Source organism: Phodopus roborovskii, unplaced genomic scaffold (assembly GCF_943737965.1).
Source record: "Phodopus roborovskii unplaced genomic scaffold, PHOROB, whole genome shotgun sequence".
Taxonomy (NCBI): domain Eukaryota; kingdom Metazoa; phylum Chordata; class Mammalia; order Rodentia; family Cricetidae; genus Phodopus; species Phodopus roborovskii.
This window is the reverse complement of record NW_026125059.1, coordinates 11,638,543-11,660,722: the sequence shown is the minus strand read 5'-3', so window position 1 is coordinate 11,660,722 and position 22,180 is coordinate 11,638,543. Positions and strand designations below refer to the sequence as shown.

The window sequence follows — 22,180 nt, the reverse complement described above, 5'->3', positions numbered from 1 at the left end:
TTTCTGAGAGGTCACACTGATGTCCTGATGTGTTCCTGGGTATAGGAAAATTAATTGCTCTAATCTTCTTAGAATTTCCCAGAAAGCCTGTACCAATACTTTTAAAAATTTTTTTAAACATGTCCTTAAAATTCAAGGATGCTAAAGCTTTATAACCCCAGGAGAAAGTGTAGAAATAAATTGCCTTTTTCACAGAATCAGTTTGTATGTATCTGACTAGACTTACTACCACCCTGTCTCAGTGCTGAGGATGGAACCCAGGACCCCATACTTGCTAGACTATCCTCATCTTTATGATGTGATAGAGACAAATTATGTGCTGGATCCCTGCTTTGATAGAGATGTAACAATTGCATGGATGTACATAGATAATTGAAAAACATAGCTGGGCGGTGGTGGCACGTGGGAGGCAGAGGCAGGCTGATCTCTGTGAGTTTGAGGCCACTTGGTCTACTGATGGAGTTCCATCCAGGCCAGCCTCCAAAGCTACAGATAAACCCTGTCTGGAAAAGACCAAAAAAAGAGACTGTGTGTGTGTGGATGTGAGAGATCAGTATCATATTTCTCCCTCTGTCATGCCACCTTGTTAATTTTTTGAGACAGGGTTTCTCTGTGTAGTCCTAGCTATACTGGAATTTGCTCTGTAGACCAAGCTGGACTTAAACTCACTGCGATCCACCTGCTTCTGCTCCAGAGGGCTGGAATTAAAGGCATGTACCACTACTTATTTTTTGAGACTCTTTTGAACCTAGCTTACCCATTGACTAGACTTGCTTCCCATGAAGCCCCCACAGATCCTCATGTCAGTCTTTCAAACACCATAATTACAGGAGGAACTCTGGCCATCACCATGCTTACTGCTGTACTGACAGAACCATCTCCCCCGCCTGGAATTGGAAGGCTTTTGAGGTTCTTTGACTATGTAGATACAGGTCAACATGGAAAACTTTTAATTAAGTTAATTAATTTAGAGGGGGTAGATAAGATAATGTTGCAGTGCTTGTGGCAGAGGACAGCTTTGTAGAGCTGGTTCTTTCTCCCTGCCTTTACCTGATTCCCAGGGTTGTTAGGCTTCTGCAGACATGTATGATAAGTGCCTTTATTGTATAGGTTAAAGTAAACACAAAAATGTTGATTTAAACTTTTGAGAAGAATGCTTGAGAGCTAAGGATGGATATAGATAGAGTGCTTATCTAGCATGCTTGAACCTGGAGATTCAATCCTTAGCATTGTATAATTAGGGCATGGTAGCCCATCCTTGCAATCCTAGTCTTTGGGAGGGGAACACAGCCTGATCAGATACTCAGGTTCATCCTTGGCTACATAGTGAATTAGAGGAAACATGAGACCCTGTCTGTGAATGAATGAAGGTAGATGAGGTAGGTGGCTTAGTGGGTAAAAGTGCTTGCTACTAAGCTGGATGACTTGGGTTCGATCTCTGGAACTAACATGGTAGAAGAAGATATCATCACACAAAAGCTGGGCAAACAGATACACGGCTTAAAAGTAAACAAATAAATAACAAATTTTTAAAAATCACATAAGTACATGTCTTTTCCTGAAAACTTCTCAATTCAGCAGTCTGAATTCTTCATGAAGGACATGGTAGATGCAAAACAAGGTTAGGGGAAGCCAGTGTGGTTACTGCATTCACATATATATATACATGAGAGGAAGGAAAATACTTATACTCATTAAACAAACAAAAAAATCTTTTTTATTTTCCTCCTAAACGTGTCTCCCCCTCCCTTTGTTTGCTTGTGTGAGACAGGGTCTCAGTATGTAGACCAGGCTCGCCTGGCACTTACAGTGTTAATCAAGTTGGCATGAATCTCAAAGAGGTCCACCTGCTTCTGCCTCCCAAGTTCTGGGATCAAAGTTTTGTGCCACCAAGCCTGGAACATAAGTCTTCTTTAAAGGATTATAGTAGAAGTCTTTTGTCTTTTGTGATCTTAGATGAGCTAATGGCAGGCTTTATGGGTGATAGTGACAACTTAGCTCATGGGTAACAGCTGTTCACATAAATGAACTCATTGGTACTCCTAATAATCTTTGTGGAAGGAGTTAGGGTATGTAACTTACAGTAACATCTGCTACATTCCTGGGAAGCACTGACTTTGGCTGCGCAATCATCTGAGTAGGCTATCCAGAGATGTGGGAGAATTGAGTGAGGTCATTTGAAAACTGTAGGTTTTGTATACATTTCATCTAATATTATGTGTAAGCCATTTAATCGATAAAGCAAATGTCCTGTAGGAAAAATGTTCTAATCTTTGCATTGGTTAGAGTTGGTTGGTTGGTTGGTTGGTTGGTTGGTTGGTTGATTTCAATGTATCCATCTGGGTTGTTTGTCTCCAGTTGGCCTAAAGTTCAGTTTCTAGCCTGGGTTGCCTTAGACCCTTTTACAGGTGTTCAGATTAAATCCCAAACCATCATTTGTCATGTTCTCTTTCCTGGTTTTGTATTTTTATGCTTTTAAATTTAGACACAGTTCATTATAAGTATGTAGTATAAATGTTTCTATTATAACAAGTCTAACATTAAAATTCTTTCACAGCTGAGAAATTTCTCGAATCTGTAGAAGGAAATCAGAATTACCCACTGTTGCTTTTAACATTACTGGAAAAGTCACAAGACAATGTCATTAAAGTATGTGCTTCAGTAACCTTTAAGAACTACATTAAAAGGAACTGGAGAATTGTAAGTATTATGGGAATACATAATTAAATACTCTGTATATTTGTATGGTTTATATACACTCCCTTGGTATATTTAGATATAGATTAATGATAAATAGTTCTTTCTCCACAACTTCTGTTATTTCATTTAAATTCCACATAACATTTTTGGTTTTTTGAGACAGGGTTTCCCTGTGTAATAGTTCTGGCTGTCCTGGAACTCAATCTTTAGAGCAGAATGGCCTCGAAGTCACAGTGATCCACCTGCCTCTGCCTCCTGAGTGCTGGGATTAAAGGTGTGCACCGCTACTACCTGGGCCACATAATTTTCTGTGTTTTAAAAGTCAAATACTTATTTGCAATCTTTTTTTGTTGACATAAAAGTGTATAAAAACAAGTTTGTAGAAGACAGGTGTTGGTGGCACACACCTTTAATCCCAGCACTCAGGAGGCAGAGGCAGGTGGATCTCTGAGTTTGCAATCAGCTTGGTCTACAGAGCTAGTTCCAGGACAGGCTCCAAAACTACACAGAGAAACCCTGTCTTAAAAAACAGACAAAAAAGAAAGACATTTGCAGTGTTTTTAGCCCATTAATGTTTGGCAAATTGGAAGAAAATACTCCATTATTTATTGGGTGAGTCCAAAGTTTTGTACCTGATTTATTTTCTATCAAAACTCCACAAAACTATAACTCTCCAATCATCAGCTCCATCAGAGATCCAAGAAGGCCATAGTATTACCCTCTTAAACATGAAGTGCAAAGTAAACAACTTCCAAAAGTATAGAAATGGCAGGTGCACCTGGGTGCCTGGACAGTCACCCAAGGTTCCTCTGCAACATTGGGGCATCCATTGGCCTTCAGGCCTAGAATGTCTGACAGACTTTTCTATGAAGACTGTCCTAACTTGTCTTGGCAAAGTTCCGCATTCACTTTCTTTTGTGTCCTGCTCTTCCAATTTGGACAGCATATTGTCAGCAGTTGAGGCAAGGGCAGTTTCTTGCCCGTTGGCTAACTTTGCCACACCAAAAGCATGTGGAGTAAATTGGAACTATCAGGAGCAGAAGTATCTCATCATACAAAGCCTGAGGTTATTAAAACATCTTAAATACCATATTCTGTAGGTCTCTGGAATGTTTGAAGATTACCTGTCTATCTAAAATATTTCTCTGTTTAACCTTGAAAACATGCCCTAACTACAAGTGTTTGTGTGCTTGGTACTTTTTTTTTAAGCTTTCTCGGGTCCCATGTGGAAATAATGTCACCACTTTGGGTGCCATTAAAGTTTATATTAATTATTAAATATTCTATGTGTGAAGAAATAACTTTAAATCTTAGAATGTCCATCTTGTTTACAGGCATGCTCTTTTCTGTAGGCTTGGAGGGATGGAAGGGCTTTTTGAGGCAGTCTGTTTTTGTAGCTTAGGCAGTCTTCCAAACTTAGGAGCAGTCCTCCTGCCTCAGCATCCTGAGTGTTTATCTCTATCTTTATGATAAACAAAACCAGAATGAGTCTATAGTACCTGTAAGAAGTGTGTCTCAGGGTGTGCTCTTAACTAATACCAGACAAGAAGTTTTCATAGGGTAGATCTTTAACGTGAGAATCAAGTTGAAACTTAAAGATGACTGATTGGACAACCATGATGGCATGTGCCTTTTATTTCAGCCTCGGGAGGCGGAGGCAGGTAAAACTCGAGTTCAAGGCCAACCAGAGCTACATAGAGAGACCCTGTCCCAGAAACAAACAACCCTCACACACACATAGACACAAAAGACGTCTGATTAACATGCATTGATAGATCTATAGATTTTAACCTCATGCTAATTAGTTTACGTAGAGAACTGAAATCTCCCTCCTTCCCTCCATCCCTTCCTTCTTCCCTACCTCCTTTTTGGTGTACTAGAAATCAAAAACAAGGTTTTAAGCATCCTAGCCAAGTGTTTTCCAGAATATACCTATAGTCCAGACTTCAGATTCTTTTCTAGTTGCTTCTTTCCTTTTTGTTCTTGGTTTTTGAAATAGGGTTTCTCTATGTAGATAGCATTGGTTGTCCTGGAAATTGCTTTGTAGACCAATCTGGCCTCAAATTCATGAGATTCACCTGCTTCTGCCTCCCATGTGCTGGGATTAAAGGCGAGTGCTAATATTGCCCACCTGGATACTAAATTTTTAAAATAGTTTAAGGGTGACAAACTTTTTCTTTTCTCTTTTTGATGTACCTTTTTGTTATATAGACTAGGCAGGCCTTGAGCTCAAAGATTACCAGCCTGGCCTCATGGTACTGAGATTAAAGACATGCTAAAAATTTCTTTATAGATGCATGATCTTAATTATGCTCTGAAAATTATTTGAATTTATAAGAAGTAATGGAGTAGGTGGGGCATGATGGTTTGCACCTTTAATGCCAGCAGGCAGAGGCAGGTGTGTCTCTAAGTTTTAGGCTAGCTAGGATTGCATAGTGAGACCCTTTCTCTTAAAAAGTGAGCTAGTACTTTTTTAGTTTCAGTTTTTCGAGATAGGGTTTCTCTGTGTAGCCTTGCTATAGACCAGGCTGGCCTGGAACTTGAGATCCATCTGCCTCTGTCTCCTGAATGCTGAGATTAAAGGTATGTGCCACCACCACCTTGCTCTTTTCTTTTTTAAAAAAATGACAGGGTCTCTTGTATGTAGCCTAGAGTGGCCTCAAAATATGCCATGGCCCTGAGAATGACCCTAAACTCCTAATCTGTCTTCCTGTACTTCCTCAGAGCTAGGATTATAGGAAATTAGGCATCACCATGCCTAATTTATTCAGTATTTGAGACTCAACCTAGGACTTTTTATTTGCTATGTAAGCATTCTACCCATTATCTGTGCCCTCAGTCCTCTGTGTGTGTTCATGTGCTATGGGCTCAAGCATGCACATGCAAGCATACCCATGCACTTATGTATAAGTGCATGTGCAAGAGTGCCATGATTCACATTTGGAGGTCAGGACTACATCTGAGTTTGGTCCTTACCTTCCATGTTGTTTGAAACATGTTCATTTTGTCATTTTTCTTCTATGTGTTCTACTGGCTCTAGGCTTCTATGGCTTCTGTCTCTGCCTCCCATCTCAATGTAGTGCAAAGATTACAGGTCTTCATGCTACAGGTCTGGCTTTTGTGTGGATTCTGGGGATTTGCTTGGACTGAAGTCCTCACAATTGCCTGGCGAGCACTTATATCTACTGAACCATCTCCATCCATCCATCCATTCACTTATTTAGGGACAATATAGCCCTTAAACTCACTCTTCTGTGTAGCAGGCGCTATTATTTTTTAATGTACTGGAACAGGTATCAGTCTCCATGCTTCACCTAAGAACTAAAACTTTTTTTTTTAAATATATTTGGATGTTTTGCCTACATGTGTGTCTGCATATAACTTGGTACCCAAGGAGACCAGAAGTGAGCATCAGATCCCTGGAACTAAATTTATAGATGGTTGTAAACTACTACTATGTGTGTTGGGAACCAAGCCTGAGACCTGTGAAAGAGTAGTACATACTCTTACCTGCTAAACCATCTCCAGCCCAGAACCAATATTCTTTTGTTTCGTTTTGTTTCTTCAAGACAGGGTTTCTGTGTAACCCTGTCTGTCCTGAACTCACTCTGTAGACCAGTCTGGCCTTGAACTCACTGAGATCTCCTTGCCTCTGCCTCCCAAGTTATGGGATTAAAGGGATGTACTACCATGCCTTGCAAGAACCAAAGTTTTTTGTTTTTTGTTTTTTTTTTTTTCTTTCTTTCTTTCTTAAAGATTTATGTATTTATTATGCAAACAATGTTCTGCTGGTATGTATGCCTACATGCCAGAAGAAGGCACTAAATCTCATTATAGATGGTTGTGAGCCACCATGTGGTTGCTGGGAATTAAACTTTGTCTTAATGACATCAGGGAGTAAGAATTAGAACCCCAGTGGTTTTTATGTCATATATTACATTTAGAAGGGAATATACATTTCTTTTTCTTTACTTTTGATGCAGAATTTCTTTTAACATATTTTGCACCAGGTGGTGGTGGAAACACATGCCTTTAACCCAAATATTTGGGAGGCAAAGGCAGGCAGGTCTCTGAGTTCAAGGCCATCTGGTCTATATAGATAGTTCCAGGGTAACCAGGACAGAGACACCTGTCCAGTCCCATCTCCCTGGTGTGTCCCCCTCAACTTCCCCTCTACACCCACCAGCCAAAAAAAAAAAAAAAAAAAAAAAAAAAAAAGATATTTTAATCCTGAACATTAACTTTTTTATATCACCAAATACACATGTTGTTATTCCTGTAGGAGGAGACTGAGGAGTGGCAACTTCCTCCATTTTCCTTGGTAATCTGAGATAATAAAATTAGTTGTATTTCATCTGTGAACCCAGATAGATGTGAAAGTGGACCCTATGTCACTTGCTCATTGATGCTTCTCTTTTAGGTTGAAGATGAACCAAACAAAATTTGTGAAGCTGATCGAGTGGCTATTAAAGCCAATATAGTGCATCTGATGCTGAGCAGCCCAGAGCAGATTCAGAAGCAGGTAATGTTCCCTACTTCTGAGCTAGGCCCAGGGAGGTGGGTGCTCCTTTGTGAGGCTCTCTGCTAATTAAACCTTTACTTCCCTAGCTGAGTGATGCTATTAGCATCATAGGCAGAGAAGATTTCCCTCAGAAATGGCCTGACTTGTTGACAGAAATGGTGAATCGCTTTCAGAGTGGAGATTTCCATGTTATTAATGGGGTCCTTCGTACAGCACATTCACTTTTTAAAAGGTATTAATATACAACTTTGTCTTTAGTATGCTTTTTCTGTTACATTAGTGTAACTTACTGCTGTGTAACTTCTTACTTCTTTGAGTATGAACATCCTTGAGTGACAGATTATTATTGTGTTTGCTTCTTCTCGGTAAGAACTTTCATTTCACACTGCCCTCTTTTCTGTGAGGCAGTTAGTTACTTGTACTTAGACTTTAGAAGGCTGTCTGGTTGAAGGTGTCTACTTATCCGTCCTTGATCATCTAAATTAGCAGAAAGTTGTACTCCTGTACTTCCTTTCTGTTTTCTAGATATCGTCATGAGTTTAAGTCAAACGAGTTATGGACTGAGATTAAACTTGTTTTGGATGCCTTTGCTTTGCCTTTGACTAATCTGTTTAAGGTATGGTATGTCTTGAAAATTACCTAGTATTTTACATTACTTAAATATGTATATAAATTTGTTTGTTTGTTTTTTGAGACAGGGTTACTCTGTGTAGTTCTAGCTGTCCTAGAATTCGCTGTGTAGACCAGGCTTGACTAGAACTCACAATGATCTGCTTGCCTCTGCCTCCCAAGTGCTGGGATTTAAAGGCACACACAGCACCACCACCTAGCAAGATATTTTTTTAAAAACTTGTTTGATAGTGCAGCATTTCTTTTAGAAGAATTGCAACCCTGTGCAGAAATGGACATGGTGAATTTTTTTTTTTTTTTTTTTTTTTTTCAGTTAGGTTATAGAATAAAGTTGGAGAAGGTGGCAGGGTGGTGTCTCGTGGGAGAGCATAGCAGGTTTCATGTCAGGAGAGGGTAACCTTTGTGGAGGAAATAACACGCCAGGCAGCAGAGCGTAAGTGAGAAGTTAATTTAGAAGAGGAGTTTATTTAGGAGGAGGAATGAGGGAAAAGAGACATGGAGACACCGGGAACAGAAGGGAAGTGAGGCGAAGAGCCAGAAAGACAGCAAGGAGCAAAGAAAGCAAATAGAGCATAAGTGGGCGGGGTCTATCTTTTGAGAGTCCTTTGCATGCAGACTAGTACTCATAGAACCCTGGGCTGACCAGAGAGTACTGCCTGAGTGCATTCTGCCAGGTGACAGGGGCAGGCCAGCATAATGCCTGAATCCTTACATTCCTACCTTTACTTATTATTAAAAAGGTAAGGAGTTAAGGAGAACATTAATCATCTTTGGGGGACCTGAGAAAGCCTAGGTACTGCCACATCCTGGCAGTAGCTGGTTGTTTCATCTCAGTCCAGGCTGTGTGGAACTCTTTGAGACCTAGCAAGATGTTGACAGAGTAGAGGACAAGGTTAAATTTAGAAAAAAAAGTTTTTTCTAAGGTGCTGGTACTTAAGGGGGGAATTGTAAGATGAGGAAGGGCTCCCAAGGGGGTCCCAAGATAAGGGAAGGAAGTCACAGGACCAGGAAGAGGTTGAGTAATATTTGTTTGGAATGAATCTGATCTGTTTAGGTGGGTAAAATTTGGCTCCCTGGAACTTACAAGAATCCTTTATCCTTTGAGTTTGTGAAAACATAAATATTAGGCACATTAGCAGCACACTCGTGTCAGAAATGACTTGACTGAAAGAATTAACATTTTAAAAACTGACAGATATCTTTAGCACAATGATCGTATAGTATGAACACCTCCCAGTCAGTTTGGTTTCTATGGTGAAACTGTCTGGAGAAGAAAAAAATCTTTATCCAGATATAGTGAATGAAATGAACATACTATTCTAAATATTCTGTTAAAAATGCCGCCTTTCTTGGTGGTGGCAGTTCATTGAGAAAACTTTAATATTTTTAATTCTAAATTCCAGAATAAAGCAAGTAACATTTACTTACATAGTAGGTGTGCAAAGTACAGGAGTTTTTAGTATATAAAAATCCTGTTTGTGGCCAGGTGTTGGTGGTGCATGCCTTTGATCTCAGCACTCTGGAAGCAGAGGCAGGCAGATCTCTGTGAGTTCGAGGCCAGCCTGGTCTACAGAGCTAGTTCCAGAACAGGCTCCAAAGCAAAACAAAGAAACCCTGCCTTGAAAAGAAAGAATCCTGTTTGCTACTTACATTCTGCATAATAGGCATTCTTTTGGGAATTTTAAGACAGGGTATCTTTTTAACATTTATTTATTTTGCTTTATGTATACAAATGTTTTGCCTGTGTGCATGTATATGCACCATGTATAAGCCTGCTGGGTTACCTGGAACTGTAGGTTCTTAGCCTCTGTAATCCTTTTAACCACTGAGTCATCTATATAGCCCTTCTCTATGTATGTACCTCTAGCTAGCCTGAAATTCACTCTGTAGGCCAAGCTGGCCTCAAACAAAAGAGATCCACCAGCCTTTGAGTACAGGAATTAGAAGTTAGGTGCCACCACATTTTTCCTCCCAGGATCTCACTATGCTCTGGCAGGTCTAGAATTTAGCATGTAGACCAAATTGGCCTTGAACTCAGTGACCCACGTGTACTCTGAGTGCTGGCATTAAAGGTGTGAGATATGCTATACCTGGCTCTTGTTTATTTTTAAGATAGTCTCTAATAGTTCAGGCTATCCTTGAAGTTACATTGTGTACATAAATGCATTGCTACCATTAGGGTAATGCTCAGTTGGAAATTATCTCAGTACCAAACAGTAGAAGACTTGTTTGGTTTTTTGAGACAGCGTTTCTCTGTAGCTTTGGAGCCTGTTCTGGAACTCGCTCTATAGACTAGGCTGGCCTCAAACTCACAGAGATCCGCCTGCCTCTGCCTCCCAAGTGCTGGGACTAAAGGTGTGGGTGGCCGCCGCCACCCAGCAAGACTTTCTTAATGAGAGAGTGTGGTAACTCTTTTTGTGTAGCATTTATATATGTACACATAGGTGATGGATAGATGTTCAGAGGGTTAAAATTTGGATTCTTTAGCAGCGCTGTTACAGTCAAATTAAAAATACATTAACTTATTTTTCAGAATCTCTTAAGCAAATATATGCTACTATTTAAAGGCCTCATTTGGAGAAGAAATTTGAGCAGTCTCAGCATAGTGCAAGGCTATTTCACTAAGTTCAGCATGCTGGCTTTATGACCTACTAAAACCATGTTCCTAAATTCCTTCCCAAGGCTACCATTGAACTGTGCAGCACCCATGCAAATGATGCCTCTGCCCTGAGGATTCTTTTTTCTTCTCTGATCTTGATCTCAAAATTGTTCTACAGTTTAAACTTTCAGGTAGGTTTCATTTGATTTCTTGATTTTGGTTTTCTTTCTTTGTGTCTCTTGTAACTTTAAATAGACAGTCTACCTGACAAGACTGCTTTTCCTAAGCCTTCTTTCATGTTTTGTAGGGATTTTTTTCCCCCTCTCTATTCTTTACACATCCACAGGGTTGTATTTTGGTAGTTCTTGGAGGCAGTAGTAATGGGGGGGGGAAGGCTACTAGTAAAGCTGCTGTCAGACCCTTTTCTCTGTTGTGGGTCTACAATGAAAACTACTTTGAACAAGCTATAAAAATAATACTAAGAAACTGAAGTTTAAGGAAGATGTCAAATGTAACATTGTTTTAAAATTAGGGGTTGGAGAGATGGTTGACATCAGAACTAGAATTATAGGCAGTTGTGAGTTGCTTTGAGTATTGGGAACCGAAAATCACTTTGTGATCCCTTTAGCATCTCCTCTCCCCCACCCCTGCCCCAATTTTTAAAAAAGTATTACAGAATTAGATTTCTGAAGGCCAGTAAGGTATCTCAGCATGTAAAGGTGCTTCACTGAATTTTATGCCCAGGATACAAGTGGTGGAAGGAGAAATCCAGCTCCCAAACATGTCTAACCTCTGTGTATCTGCTGTGCCCTATGTATTTACACAAGTGCACACTGAGACAAAAATTAAAAAATAAATACAGGTTTTAACTTTTAAAAGGTTTTGTGTGTGTGCATGCTCTGATTGGTTGATTGATTGATTGATATATGCTATGGGGGGGGTGCCTGTGGAGGCCAGAAGTCGGCTGGAGTTACAGGTGCTAGGGACCAGACTGGGGTACTCTGGAAAAGCAGCAGGTGCTCTTTTTGGTTTTTTTGCAGACAGGATTTCTCTGTGTGGTTTTGTAGGCCAGTCTGGCCTCGAACACACAGAGATCCGCCTACCTCTGCCTCCCGAGCGCTGTGTTTAAAGGTGTGTGCTACCACATCTTATGTTGTTAACAAGATACTATCTCTAGTTATTCTTTATGCTCTTTTAAAAAATTACTTTTTTTTTTTTTTAAATTTATTTATTTATGTGTAGTGTTCTGTCTGCATGTGTGTCTGCAGGCCAGAAGAGGGCATTAGATCTCATTACAGATTGTTGCTGGGAATTTGACTCAGGACCTCTGAAAGAGCAGCCATTGTTCTTAACTCTGACCCTTCTAAGAGCAACATGTTCTCTTAACCTCTGAGTGTCTCTTCAGCTTTTTTAATTTAAATTTATTTTTCTGTGTGTGTGCATGCACAAGCTATGTATCTTGTTCTCAATTCAAAGATTATTGATTCAGCGCTTTAAGACAAGGAGGGGATGTGGTTATTACCTGATGCACAGTCATGTACCAACATAGAGGAACTGCATTTGGCTTTTGATCTGTATAGTCTGTGCCTGTTCTTATATTCAGAGCATGTTAGTATTTGCCGTGGTTGGGAAAGCCTTAACCAAAGGAAATTATTTAGGTGAAGGTGACAAATCTCCAAATAATAGACCCCATGTATGTGTTGAACTGACTAGCAAAGTCCTTAAGTGTGTACTGCTGTGTTTCGTTGTTGTCATTTTGTTTTGATTTTTTTTTTTTATCTGAAACTTCAGGAAAAAATAAGCTCGTGTCACAGCTAGGAAGCCAGTGCATCAGAAGATAGCACTGTATAATAAATCAGTCTGCACTGGTGGTCATCTTATAATAAGCTCAGTAGTTGGGAGGGAAGGGGGATGTATTGGTAATGAGTATGCTTTGTAAACGTGGGCTTCATGCCAATCCTCACTGAACCCTTAAGGAATAAATAGATGTAGACTGAGGCAACATGGTGGGATTTTCACTATGAATGCAAGACAGACATCGGACTGTCAGACCAATTCTTCAGCTGTCACAGTCACAGATGAAGCAAAATTATCACGGACTAAAGTCTACACTTGAGCCTATAGGCATGGGCAAATGTTTGTCATAGTGGGAAGATTGGTTAATATAGTCATTTTAATCAAAAGTCTCAAGTCCATGATTATCCTTCAGGATCTCCCTGAATTCTTCGAAGATAATATGGAAACTTGGATGAACAATTTTCATACCCTCTTGACATTGGATAATAAGCTCCTACAAACTGATGTAAGTATTTAAAATAGTGTCTAAGTTTTTAAGAATTATTTTTGCTATATAGATAAAATGCAGTGTTGAAATGTTTGTTTAGAATGAGTGGGCTTTGGGTTCAAAACAGCACCCAAAAAAAAATTTTTTTTTTTTTTTTTTTAGTCTGAAGACTTTCCTTGGATTGTTTTTTGTTTGTTTTTGAGACAGGGTTTCTCTGTATTGCTTTGGAGCCTGTCCTGGAACTAACTCTGTATATCAGGTTGGCCTCAAACTCAAAGAGATCCACCTGCCTCTACCTCCTGAGTGCTGGGATTAAAGGTGACCAGGCACCATCACTCAGCAAGGCTGTTAAGGGAGAACAGGCAGTATTGGCACACGCCTTTAGGGGGCAGATGCAGGCATATCTCTATGAGTTAGAGACCAACCTGGTGTAAAGAGCTACCTTGTCTTGAAAAACTGTAAGGTGTGAGGGGTGGGGGAAGTTGAGAGTTACTGTCAGTGATTAATAAGTAATGATTTTGTCACTTGTTTATTTGAAAACCTTGCATTAATTATTAATTGATGGTAGCACAAATGCAGTGGTTTGGATTTAAATTTGAAAGGTGCTTCCTTTCTTCTTTTGTAGCAACTTAAAAGTTGTATGCTGTATGTTGAGTTTTGTCTTTTCTCTCATGTGAGGATGAAGAGGAAGCAGGCTTATTGGAGCTTTTAAAATCTCAGATTTGTGACAATGCTGCTCTGTATGCACAAAAGTACGATGAAGAATTTCAGCGGTACCTCCCTCGTTTTGTTACAGCCATCTGGAATTTACTAGTTACAACAGGTCAAGAGGTTAAATATGATTTGGTAAGATGATGGTAGAGACAGGATATATTCGTTTCCTGTTTATTTCATAACAATAAAATTAGTTTTGTTTTTAAATATGTACCTATTTTTGCGTTTTGTTTCAGTTGGTAAGTAATGCAATTCAATTTCTGGCTTCAGTTTGCGAAAGACCTCATTATAAGAACCTGTTTGAGGACCAGAACACACTGACAAGTATCTGTGAAAAGGTTATTGTGCCTAACATGGAATTTAGAGGTAATTATGCCAAAGTGGAAAGGGTCTTCAGGGGAGTAAAAGCTGTTCTTTAAAGTGTACAAACTGGGTAAATGGACGTGAAATCCACACCTCTCCTGTTTTAAAGGTGTTTAATGTAAATAAGATGTAACAGCTGTGAAACTATTGTTCCTATGATTTGTGTTTGTTGTTTATTTATAAAAATAGAAATAGTTTCAAATTCATGAAATTGTTTAATTTTAGTATTGTAACTACTTTTGATGTTTCACTAAGATAAGTAAGGAGTTCCCAAAACAGTTTTCCTTGTCTGTTTAAAGTGGAGCCTGTGTTTACCTCTTCGTTAGGAAGGTACATCACCCAGGCACCCAGTATTTCTCAGGTGTCAGTTGCAAAAGCAAGAAAGCTGAGGACAGTATAATGTGGGACTTTATTTCATTTGTGAGTTTTCAAGCCACATCTGAAAGCAGATCTTTATTCTGGTAATGTCTGCTTTACAAATGAAATGGTTTTTATTTCGTTTGTTTTTTTTCTAGACAGGGTTTCTCTGTGTAGCTTTGGAGCCTGTGCTGGCACTTGCTCTGTAGACCAGGCTGACCTTAAACTCACATATATCTACCTGCCTCTGCCTTCCGAGTGCTGGATTGAAAGGCATGGGCCACCACCGCCCAGCATTCGGAGATATGTTTTACCAAATAATAGTGAATACAGTTATGTTTTGTTTTGGCAAAATAGAATGTATTCTTAGAATGAAGCTAAACTTTTGACTGATGTTGGTGAAAGTGAATTTTAGGAACCTTTTTCTTTATTACAATCATGATTTGCCTAATATTAACTTTGTGGAGTGTTCACTAAGTCATAGTAGAAGAATACTTGTAAGAAGCAGTTCTGATGCTCTGGTGTAGAGTATGGTGACTTGTGTTCTCTGGGCTATCTCAAATTATAATTTTCTCTGTAGCTGCTGATGAAGAAGCATTTGAAGATAATTCTGAGGAGTACATAAGGAGGGATTTGGAAGGCTCTGGTATGTATGGGGTGTTAAGTTGAAAGTCACCTAACAAGTCAATTTTAAGTCTTTTTTTCTATTAAATGTGGGAAGTGGCTAATAGTATAGTTTCTGGTATTATTATGAATGTTTTCTCTAACCACCACCCTTGTGTGTGTCTCCTTCATCTCTTGCCTCCTCTTCCTCTTTCATACTCATATAAATGCAAATAATTTTTTCTTTGTTTTTTTGGCTTTTTGAGACAGTATTTCTTTATGTAACTTTGTAGACCAGGCCTGCCTCTCCCTCCCAAGTGCTGGAACTGAAGGCATGCACCACCACCGCCTGGCTCACACAAATAAACCTTTTGTCTTTTCAAGATATTCTTTGTAGGATTTATGATATTATGACCACTTTAGTTTCACTCTCATTTTTTGTTTTATAGAGGAAAAAAGTGGGTTCTTTTTGTTGTGTTGCTGATAGTGTCTTATTAGAAATTTGACTGGTTGCTTCTTTTTCCCAAGATATATTTTTCTTTTGATTTTATAGATATTGATACTAGACGCAGGGCTGCTTGTGATCTTGTACGAGGATTATGCAAATTTTTTGAAGGTCCTGTGACAGGAATCTTCTCTGGTTATGTTAATTCTATGCTCCAGGAATATGCAAAAAATCCATCTGTCAACTGGAAACACAAAGATGCAGCCATTTACCTTGTCACATCTTTGGCATCAAAAGCCCAAACACAGAAGGTAAATTTTTTCTTGACGGTTTTACTTCTGAAACACTTTGACAACCACAGGACTCAAAAAGGAATAATGTATTTCTGCTTATGCAGTCTGTTTCTTAATATACTCCTCCATAAAGCTTCATGTGGATGAACAGAGTACTCACGTCTTGATCCATTTTTGCCTCGTTACCTTAGCAGAGACAATGTAAAACACAATTAACTAAGCTAATCTTAGTTGTAAGACAGTTTTTTTTTTTTTTTTTTTTTTTTTTTTTTTTTTTATCTAAGAACTTGGGTATTGAAATGTTTATCTCTGGGCTGAAGAGATAATACCAGCACTCAAGAGACTAAAGAGGAATCGTGAGCTCAAGACCATCAGGGCTACATAGTGAGACCCTAGCTCAAAAAAGAAAAAGGAGAAATAGAATGGAGAGATGGCTTTGTGGTTAAGTGCACTGGCTATTTTTCCAGAGGACTTGGGTTCAAATCTAGTACCTACATAGTTTGGGTTCACAACCATTTATTACTCTAGTTGCATGGGACCAGATACCCTCTTCTAACCTCATGTATCTGAAAATACATCTGGGGCATAGACATACATGAAGGCAAGCATTCATACTTAAAAACAAAAATAGAGGGTTTTTTGTTTTGTTTTGTTTTTTACAAAGTACTCATCTCTACTTTTGATGTGGTTTTCTTTCTTTCTTTTGGGGGGCTTTATTTATTGTTTTTTGGGACAGGATTTCTCTGTGTAGTTTTAAAGCCTTTCCTGGAATTCACTGTGTAGACTGGGCTGTCCTCACACTCAGAGAAATCTGCCAGCCTCTGCCTTTCCCAAGTGTTGAGATTAAAAGCGTATGCTACCACTGCCTGGCCTTGATGTGGTTTTCTAAAATTGCTTAAGTTTTTGATATGATATGCAGATATTTTGTGTTATTTTAATGGTATATATTTCCTTTCAGCATGGAATCACACAAGCCAATGAACTTGTAAACCTAACTGAATTTTTTGTGAATCACATACTTCCTGATTTAAAGTCAAATAATGGTGAGTTCTGTGAAATTGTTTCTTTTCTGTAACTTATAATGTTATGCCTTCACTTTTTTGCTGCAGTGATGTGGCAGAAGTCAAGAGCTCTGTGTCACTGCAGCCTTCAGAGAGGCAGTGATGATGTGTTTGTTTCCTCAGCTCCTGTCTAAGGAAAATTGACTTGACAATACATTTGTTTTTCTTTTTCTAAGGAGAAAGTAGGGATAAGGAGACAAATTAAAGCTCAGCCTTGTTATCCTGGTATATTTTATTTTTATGTTTTCATATAGGAAGGAAAAGAAAGTAAAATAAAGGTAAATTGAGAGTTTTAAGTTTGGCATGGTGATGAACATCTAATCTCAGCACACATTTAAATGCAGGCAAACACATTAAATAAAAATTTTAGCCAGTCAGTGGTGGTATGTGCCTTTAATCTCAACACATGAGGCACCAGGTCTCTGCGTTCAGTCATTGCCCAGGTATGGTGGCATATTTCTACAATCCCAGCATTTTCAAAGCTGAGGTAGGAAAACAGTTGGTGGACATATAAAGGAACAGGACAAGTTTAAGGCCAGATGGGGATGGATCATATTCTGTCTCAATAAAAAAAAAAAATCGTAGAAATCAAGTTTAGTTTCAAAGTATGTGAAATTGATAAGGAAGGTTTTTTATGTTTATGAGTGTGCTGTTATAAATTGAAATAATTCCTTAAATTGTTTTGATAAAGGGTATGTATATAGGCATGGTGGAACATAATGTTTGTGGGTTTTTTTTTTTTTTTTTTTTTTTTTTTTGTGGCATCAGTGTTTTTGGAGGATGATGTGAGTTCAGAACAGCTTAGTTTTTGGGACACTTGACATACATTGCACAGCAGCCAAACTCTAGTCACTTGACCAGTAGTAGCTACATTGTTTAAGCTCTGATGTCACTGGTTTGTGAGTAATCTTATATAATTGTGTTTTTCTTTTTTTTTTTTTTTTTATAGTGAATGAGTTTCCTGTTCTTAAAGCTGATGGTATCAAATATATTATGATTTTTAGGAATCAAGTAAGTAGAGCTTTTCCCCCACTTGGCACTTAACAGTTTTATACAGTGGCTTCTCCAGTCTACTGTGTAATCACTATTTGACATCTGCATCTAATCAAAAAAAAAAACTTTTAATAACCTGTTATTCCAGATGATGCTTAATTTCCTTTAAATGTCTTGTCCTTTTCTTCTTCCTATTCTGAATTGAACCCATGGACTCACTTGAGCTAAGTAGGCATTCTTTTTGTTTTGTTTTGTTTATTTCAAGACAGTGTCTCTATATTGTTTTGGGGCCTTCCCTGAAACTAGCTCTTGTAGACCAAGCTGGTCTCAAACTAACAGAGATTTGCCTGTCCCTGCCTCCTTAGTGCAGGGATTAAAGGTGTGCACCACCACTGCCTGGTTTAAGCAAATGTTCTTATGTGTTATCTTGTAATTTTAAAAAATGGACTTGAGAAAGATGCCATGCCACAGAGTTCAAGTCAAGGGATTATGGAAAGGGGATTGGGGAGACCGGCCTCCAGGAACAGAAGCATTGGGGAAGAGGGACCAGGTATGGACATGACTGACTGACTGACTGACTGACTGACTCACAGGCAGGCAGGCAGAGAGAGTGAGAGGTATGGGAGGTGGGCAGGGCCTTTTCACAAGGGAACATAATGAATTGGCACAGGTGGTGCTCTTAGTGGCAGCTGCTGAGGGTGTATCCTGTTAGAACTCCAAAGTCAGGCCAGTATAAATGCCTAAATACTAACATCTCTATAACCCACCTCAGTATCTAGTGTTTTTAGAACAGTTTTATTAAAAATTGGATCAGGCGGTGGTGGTGCATGCTTTTAATTATAGTACTTGGGAGGCAGAGGCAGGCTTATTTCTGTGAGTTGAAGGTCAGCCTGGTCCACAGAGTGAGTTCCAGGATAGCCAGGACTACACAGAGAAACCCTGTTTTGAAACGAAAAAAAAAAAAAAAAAAAAAAAGACCCAAACTATGCCCATATGTTGCTTGTAGTTGTCGAGTCTGATGTGTCCTACTTTGTAACAAAGCTTGCTCTATTTACCTTATTTGTCAGAGAATAGTCACTGAAATTGCAGAGTGTATGTCACACATTCTGCTTTTTTGCTGATTGCATCCTCATGGTAGTATCTTGTTCCTCTAGTCTCTGTATTTCTGTTTTGAATAATGAATTTACTTGGTAGATGGGTATGCCACAGCACAAATACAGAAGTCTGAGGATAGCTGACCTGAGTGGTCCTCTCCTGCCACGTGGATAAAATACTAGGCATGGCTACAAGCACCTTTACCCAAGAGTTGATCTGTAACTTGATCTTATTGGCGCTGGTAGCTGGATTGGATGTGGCCTCCCAAAAGAGGAGAAATACATTATAGATCTATTTTGTTTTATTCCATCAGAACAGGCACACAGCAGCTGTCCACTTTTAGAAACAGCATGTTATCAGTGAGTTCAGGTGAAGAAAAATTGCTAACATCAATCATTTTTTAATAGTATTTTATCTTTTGAGATATGGTTTGAATAATTTTAATTTACTCTTATACCCTCATGATTTTTACTGTATTTTAACATCACCATTATTGTATCCGTGGGTAACATAATTAGGGTTACACGGGAAGCCTTTACAGTGTTTTTGCTGCCGGTTTTTGGCTAACAGGCCTCTGCCATGTAGGTTTTTGTTAGCCTTTGAGGATTTTTCTCAAATGACAAGATGTTCCAGGTTCATCTTGTACATTTCCTGGCTAGACTTGATTACCCCTTCTCAAAGGTGGAACTTTTATTTAAAGACCACCATCTTAAGCCAGGAATGGTTACCTATATCTATAATTCCAGCACTAAGGTCTGTGAGGCAAAAACAGATTTGGTCTCCATGAGCAAGGCCCATACCAGCTAAGACTCCTTAAGGATATTCTGTCTCAAACAACAACTTTGAGAAGACCACCAAATGGCTCCAGGGATACTGACACCAATGAGGTGTCATTGGGGCTAGGCTTTTTTGCAGGGAGAATTGGAAAGGAAATGAATAGATCCACCATAAGACAATTTTTCCCCTTGTTTTGGGCTTTTGTTTTTGTTTATTTTTGCTTTGCTGTTACAACAGTGTTGGACTATTTGCCCAGACTGTCCTGGGACTTACTGTGAGACCAGGCTGGCCTTAAATTCCTGATACTTCCTCCAGAAATTATAAATATGCATCATTATACTCAGCTTTTTGTTTTAAAAAAATTATTTATTATGTATATATAGTGTTCTGCCTGTATGTATTCCTGCAGGCCAGAAGGGGCACCAGATCTCATTACAGATGGTAGTTAGTATTCAGGCATCTGTACTGGCCTGTCCCTGGGGTGCTGATAGGATACGCCCTCAGCTGCAGCCACTAAGAGCACCACCTGTGTTACCACTATGTTATGTTTCAAAAGGGCCCTGCCCACCTCCCATCCTTCTCTTTTTATCCCTATCTGCCTCTCCCCCTTCTCCCTTTCTGCCCCTCTTTCCTCTCTCCTGCTGCTCCTGTCCCCAGAAGCTGGTCTTCTCTTCCCCTTTCCCCTTTTTATGATCACTTTCCCTAATAATAAACCACTCTGCTTGAACCTTGTTGAATGGCATCTTTCTCTTTTGTGCTGTTTTTTTAAAATTACAACAGTAGTGAGCCACCCTTGTGATGACTAGGAATTGAACTCTAGACCTCTGGAAGAGCAGCCAGTGTCTTAACCTCTGAGCCATCTCTCCAGCCCTATACTCCACTTTTACATAATTTTAATGATAATTCTATTTATACTTCTTAACTATACCCTAAAATATACGTATATGGCTTCAAAATAACTGCCAGTGTTCTCATTAAAGTAAGACAAGTGAATACAGCTTATTTGTGGTCTTCAAAAAAAAGATGTCTTTAGATGTATTTTGCTATTTTATGTGTATGAGTTTTTTCCTATATGAATGTATAGACCACATGTGTGCCTGGTACTCTTGGCAGTCAGAAGTAGGGCATGAGATCTAATACCAGTGTTAAAGATAATTTTGAACCACCATGTAGATGCTGGAAATTAAACCCAGGTCCTCTAGAAGAGTAGCTAGTTCTCTTAACTGCTGAGCCATATTTTTAGCCCTTATCTGTGGCGTTTATACCCTTAGCATATTATTAGTTACTTCAAGGATAAAGGTACCTGTGGCCAAGCCAGGCCACCTGAGATCGGTCAATTCTAAAAGTCCGAATAGAAGTGTGCTGCCTCCTGCAAGTTGTCCTGTCACTTCCACATGCCATCACACACACAAAAATAAAAGATTTAAATCACCATCTTTAAAATAACCCTGAATTATCTTAAAGTATGGTTTTTAAAATTGTTGAAAGCTGTTTTTCCATATTTTGATGTATAGCTCCAGTTCCCAGAGATCTCCCTCCATCTTCTGACATGCATGCTATACATACTCATATACGTGCATTAATTTATTTAGCTGGGCACTATTTTGTTTAATGTCAGTATACACGATTTTTCCATTGCCTTTTATGAAAAAATAATGTTGGATTTAGAAGATGTTAATGTGTTTTTCAGGTACCAAAAGAGCACCTTTTAGTCTCTATCCCTCTCTTGATTAGTCATCTGCAGGCTGAGAGTATTGTTGTCCACACTTACGCTGCACACGCTCTCGAAAGGCTGTTTACTATGAGAGGGCCAAACAACGCTACTCTGTAAGTATTGATTTCCGATTCGTCCCTGTACTTTTTATCTTAGGGTAGACAGAGGGTACACTTTACTGGCTTGAGATGTCTCTGGACACTTGTGTTTAGAAAAATTCAAATCTGTAATTTTTATTAATTTATTTTCTCTTGTTCCAAAAGCATGTAAGGTGACTTATCAAATAGACTCATTGTGATAATGAATTAGAGCAAAAGAAGATAACAGTAAGGTTAATGAAAACTGGTATGTCAGAAGAGGCTGCAGGTTTTATTTGGAGTCTTATAGAGCCAATGGTGAGAGGGAAACATGGAGAGGAGTGTTTTGTGTCCTCAAGATTGACAGTAAAGCAGAGGGCAGCTCAGTGTGTGTAGTAGCTGTCTTTGCAGTGTCTCTTGACCATTTCTTTCCAATTTGGGGGTGGGAGTGGGGAGAGGACACGTGTTATCTATTACAACATAAATAAAGGGAATTTCCCAGTCTACATTTTTTTTCAAGAAAGATACAAAAAAAAAATGCACCAAACATTGTTCAAAAAATAATAAAAATAAAAATTTAAGCTTACGTCTTAAGAGACAGATGAAGAATGGTGAAGGGGGAATCTCCAAACACATCCAGACAATAAATAAATAGAGATGGGTCAGAAATCAGGTATCCTTTTCGGTTTAGTCGGATATACAAAACCGATGTGGAGGGACAACAACCCAGAAAACCGAAAAATAAAAACCAAGCACAAAATGTTTCTTTCCCCATTGCCAGTGTGTACATATCTCACATATTTACATGGTTCCCACCTCACCCCAAATTTGAAGAATTTCTCTCCAGGGCTCCCCCAGCATCCTGAAGGGCTGGAAAGAGAGCAGGGGGAAGCAGCAGGGAATCAGGTGGAAGGTTCTTGGGGAAATGGTTTATTTTTACAACTGGTTAAAGA

The 22,180-nt window shown here is 39.0% G+C and overlaps 1 protein-coding gene across 2 annotated transcripts in view; it reads left to right on the top strand.

Moving 5' to 3' along the window:
- Positions 1–22,180, top strand: part of Cse1l (chromosome segregation 1 like) — a 40,243-nt gene that overhangs the window by 8,310 nt on the left and 9,753 nt on the right. For both annotated transcript variants that reach the window (XM_051186068.1, XM_051186076.1), the window contains exons 3-15: positions 2,558–2,700; positions 7,121–7,222; positions 7,309–7,454; positions 7,748–7,838; positions 10,535–10,642; positions 12,661–12,753; positions 13,414–13,581; positions 13,686–13,815; positions 14,750–14,815; positions 15,326–15,528; positions 16,469–16,553; positions 17,521–17,582; positions 21,127–21,263. In XM_051186068.1, coding sequence (XP_051042025.1) covers positions 2,558–2,700; positions 7,121–7,222; positions 7,309–7,454; positions 7,748–7,838; positions 10,535–10,642; positions 12,661–12,753; positions 13,414–13,581; positions 13,686–13,815; positions 14,750–14,815; positions 15,326–15,528; positions 16,469–16,553; positions 17,521–17,582; positions 21,127–21,263 — 1,534 coding nt within the window. The remainder of the gene's footprint in view (positions 1–2,557; positions 2,701–7,120; positions 7,223–7,308; positions 7,455–7,747; positions 7,839–10,534; positions 10,643–12,660; positions 12,754–13,413; positions 13,582–13,685; positions 13,816–14,749; positions 14,816–15,325; positions 15,529–16,468; positions 16,554–17,520; positions 17,583–21,126; positions 21,264–22,180) is intronic.